The sequence below is a fragment of the Triturus cristatus genome, chromosome 8, assembly GCF_964204655.1.
Source record: "Triturus cristatus chromosome 8, aTriCri1.1, whole genome shotgun sequence".
Classification (NCBI taxonomy): Eukaryota; Metazoa; Chordata; class Amphibia; order Caudata; family Salamandridae; genus Triturus; species Triturus cristatus.
The window spans coordinates 304,311,638-304,329,977 of NC_140591.1; the positions used below are offsets into that span (position 1 = coordinate 304,311,638).

General features: G+C 46.7%; 1 protein-coding gene across 1 annotated transcript in view; it reads right to left on the bottom strand.

Annotated features, from left to right (window-relative positions):
• LOC146802023 (cytochrome P450 2J2-like) overlaps positions 1-18,340 on the bottom strand; it is a 472,990-nt gene that overhangs the window by 437,835 nt on the left and 16,815 nt on the right. Inside the window, exon 2 of the mRNA XM_085621578.1 lies at positions 6,029-6,191. Coding sequence (XP_085477704.1) covers positions 6,029-6,191 — 163 coding nt within the window. The remainder of the gene's footprint in view (positions 1-6,028; positions 6,192-18,340) is intronic.

The window sequence follows — 18,340 nt, forward strand, 5'->3', positions numbered from 1 at the left end:
TTCCTTTTCAGGTAAAGCTTTCACTGTTACCCTAACTTTTGAGGTGGGCTTTAAAGCCCCTCATGAATTCAGGTAGTGTGGGTCTTGAATTGTGCTGATTCAAGAAAAACAATTGGAAGGGGCACAATCTTGAATTTTCACAAGGCAGTTTTTGTGCTGGTTATATATTTTGTTTGGCTAAAGGTTTGAGGTTGTAAGGAGCTGTGAAAGATAAGAAGTTGGCATGCCATCCAGAGCTCTAGATCCACATATTCGTAAATTAATTGTGTTTCTTACTTTGCCGGAGGCCACCTGAGATTATTGATGGTAGGAAGACCCAGCCATGAGTCTATCTGGGAGAGGATGAATTGTGTCATTGTAAAAAAGTTATCTAGTATGGAAGAGTCCCCCCAGTGACTGTAATGCTACTGGCAATTCTATATTGTGAGAACATGTATTGACCATTGACTCGATTTTATTTTAACTGCATTTTGTGAGCATGGTTTCATCTTGTTTCTGTCTGACCCAACTGCGAAGGAAGGCAAGCTCAGGTTACTTGCGCACACAAAAATGTTTATATTTTTCACTTCACCGAGTGGAAGAGATAAGCTGCTAGAGCGGATAGTGTGGGCTGCATAGCCCAAAGATGAGAAAGTGAAGTAATCTGCCTCAGTTCTCATCGGAGTCTGCCCAGCTCTATTGCATGACCTCGATGCAGAGAGTGCAGCCAGTGCCTACAGGGCAGACAAAGGGAGGGGGAGCTTCTAGAAGCCTATTTTTGTGTTAGTAAGAGTATAAAAGTCAGAGACCTCTTGGAACTTTGACAGGAACCCTCCTGCAGAGTGGATGTACTGCCCAGGGCTATTGTGCCCAGTTGGAGACCTCCCTGCTTTAGACTGTTAACAGGTTTCCCAATCGTGCTGGCAGAGATGATTCTAAACAAACAGCCGGTGATGTATTCCACGTTTTAATGGCTCATTCCTGTGTACATGCAGTTAGCTTTCTATGCATTTATTCTTGTGTACACAGTTATTTTTCTATGCATTTATTCTTGTTTATATACATTCATTATATGCATTTAATTTACATGTGTGTTATTGCTATTTGCTATATGGGAACTTGCTGCAATAAATATTTCCCTTTACTTGGAAAATGAGTGTTGAGCTCTGTTTATATTGTACCTTGGTAGTCTAAAGGGGTGTAGAGTTCTATTTTGAAGAGTGTTCACGTTGTATCCTCAAGTTTTGAAGTCTTGCTCAGGTGTTCTGAAGAGAAAGCAAGACAGTGGCCAATTGAAATAGTTAAGGTTACTCATGCTTTAAGTATTTAACTAGGTTTTATTCATCAGGAATGAGATTAAATGTAGGATTTGACCACTACATGGAAACCTGGTTGCAATGGCAATTAGGATGATCAATGACCCAAGCCACATGGTTAGTTAAAGTGAGCTTCCTGGCGCAGGGGGACGCGAGCATACTGTCTGACAAAAAGACAATGGGAGTGGAGGAGGAACGAAACTCCATCATCTGTACATTTTTTTGCTAACCAATTTTATTCAATTTGTTGAAACAACCAAGGTACAAAAATGACCACTGTCCAACAAGCTGACACATCAGCCGTACATTTAGACTGGGCCAGTCACCAATCCCACCAGCTCCCAGGGAGAGCTCCGCCAGACGTCGGCAAGGACCAAGGGATCCCCAGCGCCCAGAAATCGTGCCCAGCTGGGAGCAAGCAGATGACACGGGGGACTGGCTACGATAGGCTCACCGCAGAAGGGATCGACACCTCCTGCTGCCGCTCCGCCCCGCTAATGGAAAGCCTCGTGGCGGTCTTCGCTGGTCTTCACGTGCCTCAGGACCGAGACAGAACCACAGATCTCAGTCCCCTCACATCGCTGGCTGCCTCATGAGCTTGTTCTCCCGAAGCTCGTGGAGGGCAATATCGAGGCAGAGCGCTGATCGGGTGTTCTACCTGGGCTAACCAATGAAGAACCGATGATCGGAAGCGGGCACCCTGGAGCAACTCTACCGGACCAGGACCTGTGATCCCTCATCAGGGTAGGGCTCTGACACAGTCCACGGCGAGTGGCTAGCACCTGCGAGGCCCTGCTGGCTGGCGATCAGCACTGCTTTGGTTTGACTCCCCGCATTCTCGCACTAGCGCCTCCGCAGTGCTTTAATGCAAACGTTTGCCTCAACTCAATGACGGCAGGCTGGACTTGTACCTGCGTGTCAATCTCCTGTGTTCCCGCTACAGTCAGGCTGCGGCCACATGCATGGTTGTTCTCCCCGAGCCCAGGACAATTCACTTCGCCGTTGCTCAATTTTGCATCTACTGTGACTTTGGGGGGTTTTGTGCAAGGCAGGGCTGCCATTATATGCCTCTCTTGTCATCCTGACCCTAAAATTGCGGCTGGGCAGGACGCGCGATGAAAATGAAATCTCAAATTGCGTTATTTAGCCTGGAGCTCACCCATCGCCAGTGCTTTACTTGATCCTGCTTTCTTCTGCTCTGACTTTGGGAATGTTTGTGCAAGCCAGGTGCAGCAATTACCGGTGCTCCAACGCCATTCTGCTATTCTGCTCATACCCTAAAATGACGCGGGTACAGGACATGCAATGACAATGGAATTTCGAATTACGATGTTGGATCTGGAGCTCGCCCATCGCCAGTGCTTTACTTGATGCTGCTTACTCCTGCTCTGACACTGGGACTGTTTGTGCGAGGCAGAGCAGCAATTACAGGCGCTCCACCACCATTCTGTTCATGCCTGTCCCTAAAATGGCGCGGGTACAGGACACCCGATGGAAAGACTGAAGTCTGCTCGAACCCCCAGCAGTGGGACACCAATACCAAAAATAAATAAAATAACGAAATAAACAACAATACAAAATTCCAAACCCAGCCTAGGTTGCACACAGGCGCTGCGGCTGGGGAGCTGGTAGATGCCCCGTGCCGTAGAATCCTGGGCCTGTGCCATCGCTGCCGTGAGGAGCACCCGACGCTCAGCTGAACCTTCACCGTCCACAGTGAGTACCTGTTTCACCTTCGGATTCCTGGCCCAACAACCTGCTGGACCTTGGTCCAAGTCTCCTGCTGGAAAGGCTACCGTGATTTCTTGGCCCCCCTCACAATGCTTGCATTTCAGGCGGAGGTGGAGTTTGCTGCAGTGCCTGTCCCCAAGATGGCGACTGGGGCCAGTCCTGACTACCGCCGCGGGGTATTCCTAAGGTACCGGGGCACTCCCAAACTGAGCTGGTGGGACGTTCCACGGGGTCAAGTATCTCTCCTGATCTTAAATCATTGGTCATCATCCTGTTCTGGATCAGCCCTCACCCGACCCCGCTCATGCTCACCCTCCATGACACTTGACTCAGAGATCTTTCCATCGGCAGCTGTGACCTAGACATTTTGACTGACGCCCGGTGGAGCTACCTCACGAGCTAAAGCGGAGATGGGCCATGGATTTCCCTCCTTGGCCATCACCTACCCAGCCGGTCTTTGGGCAAACTCTCCTGCATCCCTTTACTGGACTTTTCTCCCTTCTCCTCTTCACCATACCCCCTAGCCCCCGCCTCTCTACTCTTCTCCTCTTTCCAGCTATTGAACTTTGCCCTCACCATCCTTGCTCATAGTTCCCACCCTGTCTATCCACTGGACTTTCTTCTGGTAACTTTCCCTCGTCAATTGAGACCTAGCAATCTGACTGATGCCCGATGGAGCTACCTGTTTAGCTATTGGGGTGATGGGCTGTGGATTCCCTCCTCGGACGTCACCTACCCAGTCGGTCTTTGGGCAGACTTCCTTTCGTCTCTCCTGCCGTATTTTCCTTCATCCTCCCCCTTCACACTCCCCCCTTCCCCCTCCTCTCTATTTGTCTCACCTTTCTTTTCTCTCCCAATTTGTTGCTTAATTTTTGACGCACTGTGTATTTGTTTTCATTCTCTGTAACATTGTGTAGCCTAATGTAAAGTACTCTGATACCTACGGGTCTAGCCAGCACTATATATAACTCATAAATAATGTTCCTCTGAACTTCTGTTGGACCTTTGACGACGTCCCATGGGCGTCAAAACTGTTTGTACTCACCTCGATACACGAGCAACCTTGGCCGATGCCCGGTGGAGCTGTCATATGCAGCTAAAGAGGAGTCTGACCCAGGTTTCACCCCCTTGGCCGTCACCTACCCAGCCGGACATCTGACATTGTTTTCCTTGTTTTTCCTGTTGTGTATTCCCTCCCTCCCCCTGTGACTCTTTGATTTAATTGATGTAACTATGTAACCTGTAACTCACTGAAACTCATGTAAAGCGCTCTGATACCTCCGGGTCTAGTAGCACTAGATAAAACTTTTCAAATAAACAAATAAATAAATAAGAGACCCGAAACAGAGAACGGTGCAGACTAGAATGAGGTTAACTAGTCCTATATCCTTCGTTGGAGGAGGAGTGTGCGAAAAGGAAAAGGAAAGAAAACCTTCTAATCATCCCTGGCGTGGATAGTGGAAGCCTGAAGGTGGCATGATCTTCTCAGGGTTTGTGACATGTTGCTTAAAGTTGGTCTGCTGAACTCTCCCAAGCTGTGGGAACCAATACCGAATAGGTGTCTACACGGGGCAGGACCCTTGGTGGCTGTGTGACTACAGGGCTACCCTACGTATAGAGGTCCCACATGATGTTTATCCTCTCCCAGATTGGGATGGAGTGAATTCATTTACAGAACGATAGAATTTAATAAGGAGCAGCTACCTGCCCTTACTGCACATTAGTATAGGGAACTTCCCTTCTACTTTTTTAATCCTACAGGGGGTACATGCCCTGATGAATGTCCATGCACCCTTCATGGGGCATTAAGGACAGGAACATGTTGGCAATAGGGTCCTAGGACCATAATATCCCTAGACACCCTCTTCTTTTTGTTTTTAATATCAGTGCCATACCCAAGAATAAAGGGAAACTGGGGTCTGACACCGATTTTTAATCTTTAAAACCCCTGGCCAAAAATCATCTCATTAAGTGCTCCCTGAAACATTGGTCGAGCCCACCCTGACCTCTAGGCGTCGGGGTGTCCCGATGATGAAGCATGACACCACTAGGGTGTGTGAGGGAATATAATATCAAAAGGACTTGCTTCCTTCCCCACACTTAGGTGGTGTTATATACTTCAGATAGGGCATACCATCATTTGAGTTAGCAATAGATATTTATAGCTGACTGGTCCATCACGGGAGTACTTATAGTGATTCTGAACTCAGAACCATTGAAACAATCAAACTCTGACTGGTGGTTCTCAAGATGTTGCATTTGGAAGGTTGTTGCATCATAATCCAAAATCTTTGAGAACTTTATTCCCCAGCGTTTGCAAATGCAGATGTTGCTCCTTCAACTTTGAGTGACCGCCACTGCAAAATCTCGATCATGACCAACAAGAGGTCATGAAGGTCAACCACCCACTCTGATTAGATGAAGAGGGCTAAACAAAGTCATGCTGGTACTATGATGTCAGTGCAACCAGGAAGGAGTGCTTAATGAAGCAAAGGAAAGTGCAAATGTAGTGAAGCAGGAATGCAAATACAGTCTGGATAGGTTCAAGGGAGCATGAGTAAGGTTAGAGTGTGTGAAATACAGGAGGTGGCGTGGAAGAAAAGTGAGAATAAGTTCACCAAGCGGAATAATGGCACAGTGGTCAAGAGAGTCAAATTGTAGCCAGCCGCGGTCTTTGAGTAGATAGTTTAGGGCTATCAAGGACACTGGAGCACAATGCTTGTGTGCGCTTACTTATTTATTTTAGCAAGTCAGTGGTGTGTTGGCTTTAAGAAAAATAAATACATTCAAAAATCAGTACATTCACATACATTGTGCTGCTTGCAACATTGGCAAAAACTTACACAATTGAAACATCTGCCTAATCACAGTGTAAACAAAAGCAGGTATTGGGATTAGCAAATAATTAAGGATATAGCGACTGGTATGGACATAGAAGGGATAGGTAGTCTGGTGATATTCCATAAAATAGAACTTTGTTATCAGTGTACTGAGAAATGTACCTCTTTCTTGCCCAAATTTCAGTAAAAAAGGTGTCGGAGGTCGTCCTGATGTCTCCTCAGACTTGGATACCAGCATTTCTCTCACAGCTTCATATCCATTCATTATAACCATAGGGGTATGGCCCACCCACACAGTGATTGTATTTCCATAGGTCTTTGCAAGCTGTGGGTACAAAACACAAATGGATTCTCTAAGGTCTGTAGCCACAACACATCATAAAAAATACAGTTGCATTAACAGTCCTCTGCATGAGTCTCAAATGTATTTTTATACATTTTTAGGGCGAAAAGGGTTCTGAAATTATTTTATAATTCAGTATTGAATATGTTTTATTCTTAGATTTGTTTTTAACATTAAATTATAATTATTTATATTATTAACTATTCTAAGTAACGTAATTTAATTTCATATTATATCCTGGGGTTTTATTTTCAGTCCCTAGATCCATTATTTTCCATGGGAGGGTGTTGCAATGTTAGTGGCTGCCCATATGTGGTGCTGGATGTATTACTGTTTTTTAGGCAGTAGTAAATGTGTTGGGACTGAAAAGTTCTCTGCATAATAAAAGACATGATCCCCTGCCTTGCGTGCCAACTGTACTGTTGTCTGGATCCCTAATGCTTATGTGTTTTGTAGGCAAACACAGATCATGTGTGTGCACCATGACATAGGCCTGTCTTTTCAGATTGTGGTCTTGTTGGACTGAGAAGGGCACCCAAAGCGCTACCCTAATAATGGTGGAAGGCTACCGCCTTCCCCGGGAGTTAAGCAACAGGAGCATGATGGTGGCAGCTGTAGGAAAGTCCTTGTTTTTCCCCGATCACCCCATTTTCTTTTGACTGATGCTGGTGGTTACTGACTGCTAACCAGGCCCAGGGCCAGTTCCATGTCCTCTAAAGGTATTAGGTAATTGGTATAATTCTAATTGGCAAAGAAAACCTACCTGTAAGTCCCTAGTTAATGGTAGGGCCTTTAGGTTTAGAGACCCCGGTGGACTGCTGTGGTGTCTGGTGTCATTTTAAAGCCAGGCCTGCCCTGTGTCCAAATTCAATGTTTGGAATTGAAAGTACTTCCAAAGCCCTAAACTACCTTTTATTAAGTATAAGTCCCCCTACTGTCTGCCCTAGGTACCCTAAGGGTAGCCTTCATTGTTATACAAAAAGCAGGGACAATATAATAGATGCCTTGGTGAGGAAAACAGCCAAAGTCGTTTTTCCCTATTGTAGTGCCACTAGCCCCATAGGCTAATACGAGGAAGGCTTTATTAAATTTAATAAAGTCTATCTTTGCATTGGAGCTAGCTAGCAATACAATTCAAAGTATCAAATTAATGGCCAAATTAAATCCAACAACGTGCTGAAGTTACATTTAATGTAACTGTTATGAGAAAGTGATTTTAGAACTTAGGAGCATATTTACAAGGAAGTGGCGGAGTGCTGTGTTAGCCTTCTTGGCTTAACGCCGCGCTCCGCCACTTCTGAAACACAGGGCTGCACCGTATTTACAAGAATACGGGGCAGTCTTGCGTTTCCCCCTGTGCTGGTGCTAAGTTAGCTGCCTAGCACCAAAGCAGGCACCCTTGCACCCTAGTGCAAGGGTGCCTGCGTTGAGGGGAATGATTGTTTATGTGCAGGAAGGATCCTTCCTGCACATAAACAATCTGAAATGGCGTTTTGAAACTTTTATATGTGCTGCTTAATGCAGCACACATAGAAGTTGCAAAATGTATTTTTTTTAAATCATTGCTTATGTGCAGGAAGGACAACCTTCATGCACATAAATAATCAATGGCCCTTTTGCTATTTCTATCTGTGTTGCACAAAATAGCACACATGGAAACATCAAAATGAGGAGAAATTAAAAATTTCTCCTTGTTGCGCCAGGGTAAGGCTAGGTGTCCCTGATCTTAATGTTGGTGCTGCCCCATATTTACGCCATCCTTGTAAATATGGGGCAGCGTCAAAATCAATGGGTGTTGTGGTGGAACGCCAACCACAACACCCATTGCCCGCCCCTTTCATGCTAAGTATAGCGTGAAAGGGTGCCTTATTCACAAGGTGGTTTTAAGCCACGTTAAGTGGCTTGACGCTACCTTGTGAATAAGGCGAAGTCACTACCGCCACCACAGCGCCAAGAAAAGTGACGTGGTCACAATAGGGGCTTGTAAGTATGCCTCTTACTATCATGAAGTTACCTAATACAGCCCTATTGCAGCCTCTTTTGATTGGTCAGTCTTTGACAGCCCTGAGCTAAGCTGCTCCCTGAGTGAGTATGAGGAGGCCGGGGCTGAAAAAATACAGCCATTTTGGTGGGAGGAGATCGTCTTCCCAGAGAAGCCAGGGAGCGTAAGGGGGCTGGGGAGATAATCTGGACTTCAAAAGCATAACAGATGTCATAGGACCCAGGCCAGTACCCACTTCCTTGTTCCCCAGTCACATGGGAGCCCCTCATTAGTTTAGGCCAGGGGCAGGAAAGGGATTGTTGTCAGCTGTTAGCCACACCTTTGGGTTGGGTTGCACAGACGCACACACCAAAAAGAGATTTTCTCCATTTTGGTTTTTGGGAGAATAGTGCATTCTGGGTCAAAAATATGCCACACTTTGCAGGAAGTGGTCATAGCAGAGCTAGGTAGCTTAACCCCTATTGGTTAGGGTGTCCCCTTTTCCTGCCAGACTAGAATGAAGGATACATATGGAAGAGCTGCAAAAGAAAAAGAACTGCCCTGCTTGACCCCTCGACTACACCACAGAAGGCTTCACAAAAGAAGGACTGCCCCTGCTGCACTGACAAGGCTTCACAAAGAAAGGACTGTGCCTGACTCAAAGGAAAATGAGTGGACTCCCTAATCAGCAACAGGTACAACAGAGTTTGAAAAGTCACTTGCCAAGCCAAAGAGAGGATCAGCCTAGCTGTCAAACGACAACCGGATTTGTTTCATGGACTGTACACACTTGGATAGATCTCTTCTTGTGCACTGTCCACCTTGGCCCCCTGATCGTCCGATCGGATTACCTGCTGTTGCTCACCTTGCGTTGGAGCAGACAAATCCCCACCATACCCAATTGGCAGTTGCAACTTGAGGCTCTTTCTGATCCTCCCTTTCTTGAGGCCCTAACACAATGTCTCACTGGATGCTTCGAGGAGAACAATGGTTCTGCCTTGTTCCATGCCCTGGAGGGAGATGCTTACAAGGCCATGGCTCATGGACACTGCCTGGCAGCCTCCTGAAGTATCCACCGACACTTGATAGAAGACCTTGGCACGATTGAGCAGGAGCTTCGCTTGCTGGAAATATGAGTCGCCACTCAGGCAACATCACCTGAATGGCTTAGGTGGTTGTGCGAACCGTGCAGTGAGGCGGAGGCCTCCTTCAGCCAACACGATTATCGGAGGAGGAGGGCCCTACATAATGCCCAGGGCGATTGCTCTGGCAAATTGTAGGCGTGGCTTGTTCGAGAAGAATAGCAATGCGCCCCCATTGTGGTGCTTCCCCTCCATGATGGTGAGCTCATTGCCTCCCAGTTGGCCATCAATGCAGCCTTCCGAGATTACTATCAAGGGCCGTATGCTGCGATGATCCCCTTTTCCCGGATTGTATGTCTGGGTTCCTACATAGGATTTCCCTCCCTTGGCTGACTCCCCTGAAGCAAGCTGAACTTGAAGAGCCCATGAAGATGGAGGAGATTTGTACGTCTATTTCCCAGATCGCTCGGAATAAGACCCCAGGTACTGGCGGCCTACCGATCTGGTATTATACCACCTTCTCTGCACAGACCACCCAGCACCTACTGGGCAGTTTAATGAAGCCAAGGACCTAGGGGGGCTTCCAAACTCCCTCCGGAAGGCCCTCATTGTGGTCCTTCCTAAACCCAGCCGTGACCCACTGGATATCAGGTCATATTGCCACTGGCCATGTGATTGCGACAGTTTTAGCATTCAATGTGGCATTCACAAGGTTTCCCGTTGTTCCCACTCATCTTTGCACTGGCAATTGAGCCCCTTGCTTGTCACCTGCGTAGTCGAGCGTGACTGGGGTATTCCTGAGTTAGGCACCCATCACATCATATTGCTCTATACGTAAGACACTCTGGTCTACCTCCTGGATGTCGAGGCCGCTCTCCCTGACCTCATGCACCTGTTGGATGAGTTTGGGGACGCATTGGGCCTGCGGGAGAACAGGCCAAAATCCTGCTTATTTCCCCTGGTCCCACGCCTGGCATCACCAGTTAAGGCACACAGGACTAAGATGCCAAGTCCGTGCCTCAACTGGTGATACAACTCCTTCAAATACCTGAGGGTGCAGATATATCATACCGAGAGGGACCTCCGTGGGGGCAACCTTGATAGGGCGGTAGACTCTATCCGCCGATCCATGCCCTTTTGTCAGTTGCTACCTCTGTCCCCACTGGGTCAGGTGGCCATATCCAAAATGCTGGTCCTGCCTTGGTTGCTGTATTTTTTGTAGCCCTGCCAGTTGTGCTTTCAGTGAGTTTTTTCTGAATGTTTAATGACCTATTGCTTGAGCTGATATGGAGCAACGGCTATCACTGCATCGCCTTGACCATGTTCCCGCGCCCGTTGCTGGAAGGCAGACTCGGGGCTCCCAATTTTGAACTTTACAATGCGGTTGCACAGCTGCAGTGGCTGATGACTTGGCTGTGCTCTGCTACTTGTCAGGACATACCTCTTGTCCGAGAGGTGTTGAACAGTGTGAGCTGCCTACTCCTCCATCAGTCCCTGGCATGAAACGGCCAGATGGTGGTGGCCCACACTTGCTGGGGCAGATTTGTGCACCCCAGGGGTCCCCACCCACATACTTGCCAGTAATTGCCATCTGGGACCTTCTGAGATGGCAAGGGATGACACACCGGGTTGACATAGGTCTCTGGCGGGACGCAGGCATTGAACAATTAGGGGACCTCTTTCTCAAGGGTGTCATCATGTCCTTTCAGGACTTTATTGATACCTAAGACTTGACTGCTGGACAGTTCCTAACCTTTTACAGTATACGACACGTGTTGCGAACCGCCTGGGGTGGCGGGCTGGAGGAGCCTCCTACCTCAGCGGTACTGCAAACGCTGTAGTCCTCCTGCGGCATTGCATGCTATCACCACTCTGTACCCAGCACTACATGAGACTTCATCAGACCGTGCGGGGTGCGTGTGCCAGGTTGTATACAGTACTACTGCAGCCTTTGTCAGATAGGGCCTGGTCCGAGGCGCTTCTAATGGTCATGGGGATATCTCGCATCCCCAAGTTGTGGTTCACACAGTTCAGCTATGTCCATCACGCCTACCTTGCCCCTCAGCACATCAAGTGCATGTTTCCGATGCTCTCTCCCACCTGCCCCCGCTGCACGTTACAAGAAGCAGGGTTCTACCACATGGTATGGGACAGCCTGGTGTTATAACCGACCGGGCACAAGGTGACCTCAACTGTGGCCGAGTTGGCAGCACAAGCCCTCACTCCCACACCTTCCTCCTGCTTGCTGGGGTTTTGCCCCTGTATGAAAGGTGTCAAGCATTTGCATAGATTTATCAACCTCGCCTGTGCTTTGTTCAAACTCCAGGTGGCCATGGCTTGAGAGGCACCTGCCCGTCTCATCTCCAGCGCTGGCTCCGTGACCTATTGACATGGACTCGAGCAGAGGCTCATACCCTCCACTGCCCCCGCATGCAGGGGATTTCACGCTCCGGTGGCGAGTGGGGGGAGACAGGCCTTCCTTCTTAATGTGGAAGTCAAAAATGATGCACGCTCCCTCTAGGCCTTCACTTTTACACACAACATTCATGACGGTGCATGCCAGCGCGCGAAAGGGTGAGTGCCCCCATACAACACATGAGGACCACTGGATTTTGCAGTTTTCCGATCAGTACACCATACATATCTCAGCACGCACAACTGATCTCCCCAAATCTATCACATCTCCATTGCCTGTCCCTTCCCGGGTTGGGGCCTCTCCCCCCTTACACCTCTTCCCCCCACCCTCATGTGACCTGTTCATACATGCTATCTTCTCTTCGTACTTGGTGGGCGCTCCCCTGGGCTGTTTTCATCCTTCCTCACATATGACTTGACTCCTCACTTCTTCCATGCTGTCTCATGAGCTTGCTTACTTTGTTATGACGTTTTGATGGGTGTAACTGTGTTTATTATTGCCTTGTTCAACATGGGCACATCTGTGCCGCTGGTTATATTGGTCGACAAGTGGCTTTCGCATCCGCCCCATGTTCCAGCAATTCTCTGCCTGCTGGGATGTATGTACTTTTTGCATGAAATCTAATAAACAGATTTTTTTTTTAAATTCTCTAAGTTATGAGCTTCTGCTTGGAGACCAGTGTCTCTGCTCAAAGTAAAGTAGTTGTAAACCATGCAAATGCTTCATGTTACACAACACTACACAAAGGCGCTCACCCCCACGCAAGTGTCAAAAGTGGAAGCTTCATGGCACCCGACTGTCCCCCTGCTACCCAACTCTCAGAGATGTGACTGTGTGAGCGACTCTTCTTTAGACTTATCTGCCTGTCAAAGGTTCACCTAACGTGGGTTTGATGCCTCTCATGTGCTATCGGACACTTGGCGTATGATTGACTTTGCTTTAGTCCTACCTGAGAGTCCAACATGTGTGCTTAGCATATGGCTAACTCCGTTTCAGCTCTACTGCCCTATCAGAGGTGATCTTGTCAGGTGATTGACTCTTCTTCTTCACTATTGTACTATACAACGGTACGTCTGGCATACAACTGACTCTGACCCAACATTACCGGCTTGTCATATTCTTGCCTGGTATACGACTGATTCTGGCCCAGTCTTCCATCGATCATTATTTTACCACTGATCGTTTTTTAAGCTCCTTCAGTACCCTTGAGAAGGGTGCATTAAATAACAGATCTTGGCATCACATTGTGCCATGCTGTCTGTTCAAAAACAATCACAGCTGAATAAAAGAGAAGAACCCCTGCTTAGCAGATTATGGCCAGCAGAAGGCACCCCTGTAATCCTCTGGGAAATGGGAGTAAAGATATCTGTGTATAGGTGAGGAATAGTGGTCTGTATTGTATTGGCATACTTTTGGAAAATTACAAATGTAAACAATATTCGGAATACACGCTAATACACTTCTTGTTTTGTTTACATCGACATCACTTGCATGTGATTTATTTTTCATACTTTAAGTATACTAAATTAACAAGTGAAAACAGTCACATATTCTAAATGTAATATTTGTATTTTCGAGTCTATATTTTCTTGAAAAATGCAACACAAATTGGGTTACATTGATTTGTTTATTTTCTAGGTATATTAGGAATAGCTATTCATTTTATGGTTACAATTTTGAATCTACTTCGTGATCCAGTTCATTTTATGTGTGTTCACTTCAGTGGTGCACCGGTCAAATTGACAAATTCCTTAGTCAGGGCTCCTGGAATTATGCAATTCTGCGGCTGCTGTGTTTCCCACATAAAAACAGATTTTCTGCATCTGCCACATAATCCATTATCGTCTGCATATGGTGCAGATTTTTCCCAGATTTTTATTTTATTTGAGCTCAAACGTATCAAAAGCTACTACAAATGCTGCAACTTGCGCTGCTGTGCAGTGGAGGGCGCGTTGTGAAAGGCGACGGGTTACCTTCCAATGCCTACTGCTGTACTTGAGTGTGAAACTGTTACTAACCAGATGTGGAACCTTTGTGCAGGCAGTGGTAACGTGTAAAATAGACTAAATAATGCAGTAACGTTGTCACAAAATGTGCCGCATTATGTCACATAATTTGCCTTTGCTTGACGCATAAATAAGTAAACCCTGCTGCATAGTTTAACCCTCCACTGGTGCATCATTCAAGCGGCCCTGGCTTAGTGCTGCTCAACACATCATGAATGACAGCAACAATCAGCCAATGCCCGATGAATATGATGAATGACAGTAACAATCAGCCAATGCCTGATGAATATGAGGAATGACAGTAACAATCAGCCAATGCCTGATGAATATGATGAATGACACAGCCATCCATGGCTGAGCTGATCTCCTCCATGCACACATTCCAGGAGCTCTCTCTCTGAGAGCTAAAAAAGAGACCGTGGCCAGAATTATTGTTTCGTAAATTTTTAAGTCTGGCATTTTGCAAAGTCCTTTCGATTTTAGTAAACATTTGTATATGCACATAGGAAATTCACTTAAGGGTCTTCATCTAGTAATACATTAGAGTTACTTTAGCCGAACACCTTTCTCTCCAAAAGCATGTTAGTGAGTAGTAGGGGTGTGCCTTGCATTTCTTCAGAGCCTTAGATTGCCCTTTCCAATGTTACCTGCTCAAGCTAAACCTCTAATTGCAAGGTGTATAGTGTTGAGCAGACTAGACTACTGTAATGCCCTCCTCTAAGGAGCCCCTAACTATCTGATTAAGAGACTAGACAGGGTTCAGATTGCCATGGCCAAACTGACTCTAAATAGATTGCGGATTCTTCTGCCTCCAGTGCTCTTAGGGACCTTCACTGGTTACCCATCGAACAAAGAATCCTCTTTAACTCACTCTGTATTGTATTCAAAGCCCTCCAGAACAGAGGTCCAAAGCTATTACAGACCAGACTGAGGAAATATGTTCCAGGAAGATCACTATGTTCTGCTACGGCCAATCTTTTTTTTTCCGAAAAAAAACCAGCAAAAGAACAACATACGGTGCACTGATTACACATCTCCATTGTACCTCTACTGCAAGCTATTTGTATATTGCAAATATACATAATGACAGTAAATATGGCATATAGTCTTTAACCATCTCCCCCATCCGGTGCACATGGTTCCTTTGACCTCAGGTAACTCAACAACGGTTCCCATATGTCCTTGGTCCTTGACATCATCAGCAGTTCCTCCGCATAAAGACTAAGGTTCTCTTTACAGTACACTAAGTCTTCTAACCATTGCTCAGGCATAGGGGCTGTGTTGCTTTCCCAGTTTACCGCCACCCTCCTCTTTGCTAACAGCAGCGCAATTTTTGTAAACTTGCCAATTGCGCCCTTTAATAGAGGCGTGAGACCTAGAAGACACACATGCGGATTACATTGCACCTCCGCATTGATCATGGTCTGATGTCGGTTGACCACCTCCTCCCAAAAGTCATGTATTTGACGGCACTCCCACGCCAAATGCAAAAAATCTGCCGTGTAAGCCACATCGTTTACATGCATCACATTCCCTAATACCATATTTGTACAGCCTAACTGGCGTAAAGTACACCTGGTGAAGATATTAGAAATAAATAATACGTAATAGGTTACCATTTGGCATCAACGCTTCTGTGGCTCAGCACCTGATCTCCCATTCTTTCTGTGTGAGCTTTGGTTGAAGTTTCTCATTCCAACAATTTAAGCTAACGGATGTATCAATCACTCGTTCATCCCATACCACTCTATAAAGCTTAGTGATTCGTTTGTGTCGTGTGCGGCTGGCCAGTAGTGTTTGCAGTGAATGTAGTGTCGGCGGCTCGTCTAGGAAGGAGTGGTAGAGTGCCTGCACGGCCGCACAAAGCCTATGAAATGTGAACATAAACAGTGGTGACATGTTTTGTATACAGGAGCTCCTCTGCCGTGAGAAATGTACCATTAGGATAGAGATCGTGCATTTTTTCTATACCCGCTAGGGTTAAAGAGCGCATGGCCCCAGGTTCCTATGTGACTAAGAGTGCCGTATGGGTGCGCTATTGGGAGCGTAGGGGCATATAACGGAAGCTTTGCTGCCGACTGGCCTATAGCCTGCCAGGCTGCAACAGTGCAGTCTATAGTGTTAATTTCATTTTTAGGTGTCCCCCTTTTAATATGTGATATAATGCTGCGCAGTGGGATCGGTTGGGCGTCACTACAAGCGGTATAAATGCATGGGAATTATACCAGTAATGTGCATATTGTGCTTGGGCACATAAATAATAGAGATGCAAGTCTGGCACACTGAATCCCCCCTTGCTATAATCTAAAATGAGCGTATCCCAGGCTCCACAGGGCTGCTTCCCACCCCACACCAACTTCACCAGCTGAGATCCTACGTTTTGAAAGAACTGTCTGGATAATTTTATAGGGATGTTACTGAACAAGTACAAAAACCTCTGCAGGACAATCATCTTGATGAGAACTATACGGTCCGCAAGCGACAATGTTAGTACCATCCATCTGGAGACCTGGTTTTCCAGTGCGTGCAGGCAGTACTGTAGTTCTCCCTTACCACTATTTCAGGGTCTCGGTGAATCCATACTCCCAGGTACTTTACAGGGTCGACGGACTATTCAAGGGGAAATTCCAGTGCGTGCGGTGTGGTGCACTCCGGTAGGGGTACTATGATCGATTTGTTCCAGTTTATATTGAGCCCTGAGATTCACCCAAACCTGATGTACTCCCATAAGATTGGGGATAAGTACCTTTCGGTTCTCTGACATAAAGCACCATATCGTCAGCATACAAAGATATGCCAATGGGCCTAAGTGCAAACCGCAATGCTGATTCACTGTGACGTTGCCTAATAACACAGGCTAGTGGCTCGAGCATCAATGAGAAAAGGAGGGGCAAGAGTGGACACCCTTGTCTTGTCCCTCTACAAATCCAAACAGGCTGAGATGTTAGTCCATCTATCCGGATCCGCGCCCTCAGCGCAGCATATAGTAATCGCAGCCATCTGCAGAAGTAGTCAGGTATCCCCAGCCTTTGCAGTATATGGAACACGTAACTCCATTCTATGGAATTGAATGCTTTGGCCACATCCGATAACACTGCAGTGGCCTAAAGCTCAGGATTTAGTAAATGATACATGGCGAAAATCGTGCGTAAGTTGTGCGAAATGGATCTCTCTGGTATAAACCCAGATTGGACCGGTAGGACCAAGTTCGGCATCACCGGTTGGAGTCTTGTGGCCAGCATCTTTGCCAGTATCTTGGCATTGGTATTTATAAGCGAGAGCTGCCGATGTGATTCACACTTGAATGGTGTTTTGTCCTTCTTCAGGAGTGTGATTATCAGAGCCTCCCTAAGCGACGGTGGTAGTATACCTGATTCGTAGGCTTCCTCGTACTTATCAAGCATATATGGTATCTACTCATCCGCATATTCCTTATAAATTCACTTGTGAGTCCGTCAGGACCTGGTGTTTTTTTATTTGGGAGGGCCTTAATTGCCTCACGTATGTCAGCCGCTTCAAATGGTTGGCACAAATAGTCCCGTTGTCCTTTGGACAACCAAGCCAGCGAAACATCTACCAGGTAGTCTTCCAATTCAGTAGGGCTTGCGTCACCCAGAGATGTATACAAATCTGCAAAAAATCCCTGAAATTGCACCAGGATTGCCTTCTAGTCCTAATGGTCTATGCCAGACTCATCAGATATCTTTGTAATAGTGTGCTGCTCAGCCCTCTGCTTGATTTTGACCGTAAGAGTATGGCCTGGCCTCCCCCCCCCTTTCCATATGCGCGTGCAGTATGCCTCTTTGACAGGTAGTCCACCTCCCCTTCCTCCAGCTCGTTATATTCTAGAACCAAATCTTTGATTTTAGCTAGTGTGTCATCGCTCGGGGAAGCTTCCTGATACCGTTCTTATTGTTTCAACGCCGCTTCGACTTTTGAGAGTTGCCCATGGATGTCTTTTAGTATGCCTGCACTAGTGCTGATGCACGTTCCCCTGATAGTGGCCTTGAAAGCCTCCCAAAGTATGGTGGCTGTGCTTACCGACCCCTTATTTATGCTAAAATACTGCAAAATAGCCTCTCTAAATCTCCACATACACTGACGGGGCACATATACTGGGATGCGCAGAGTGAGCTTGACCGGATTGTGGTCTGACAAGGTTCTAGGTAGCATATCTGGTGACCAGGCAAACCAGACATCGAACAGTTCCATATTTTCCAAGCTAGTGCTTCTCTTCACGTGCATCGCATTGTAGTGAGTCTACTCGCTCATCATATTTCCCCGGTAGGTAATCAATCCGAGTCCTCAGCCTCTTGCGTTCGGGGAGCACGTTGTGATTTTTTAGCTTTTTTTAGAAATTTCTGCACTGCTTTAGGGGAGTTATATATTTTTAGCTGTCTTTCACATTCGATCCTCAATCTGGCTGGGTAAAGCATAGCGTATGTGATATTTATCTTTTGGAGTTGCTTCGTGACAGCCTGGTATTCCCTCCTCGCAGCCTGCACCGATGCTGCGAAGTCACGGTAGAATGCATGATGGAATCCTTTGTAGTTTAACTCCAGTCCCTCCCAGGCCAGGTGCAGAATTGTGTCCCTATCCCGGTATTTCAACAGTTTGACTATGACCAAGCGGGGAGGCGTGCCCGG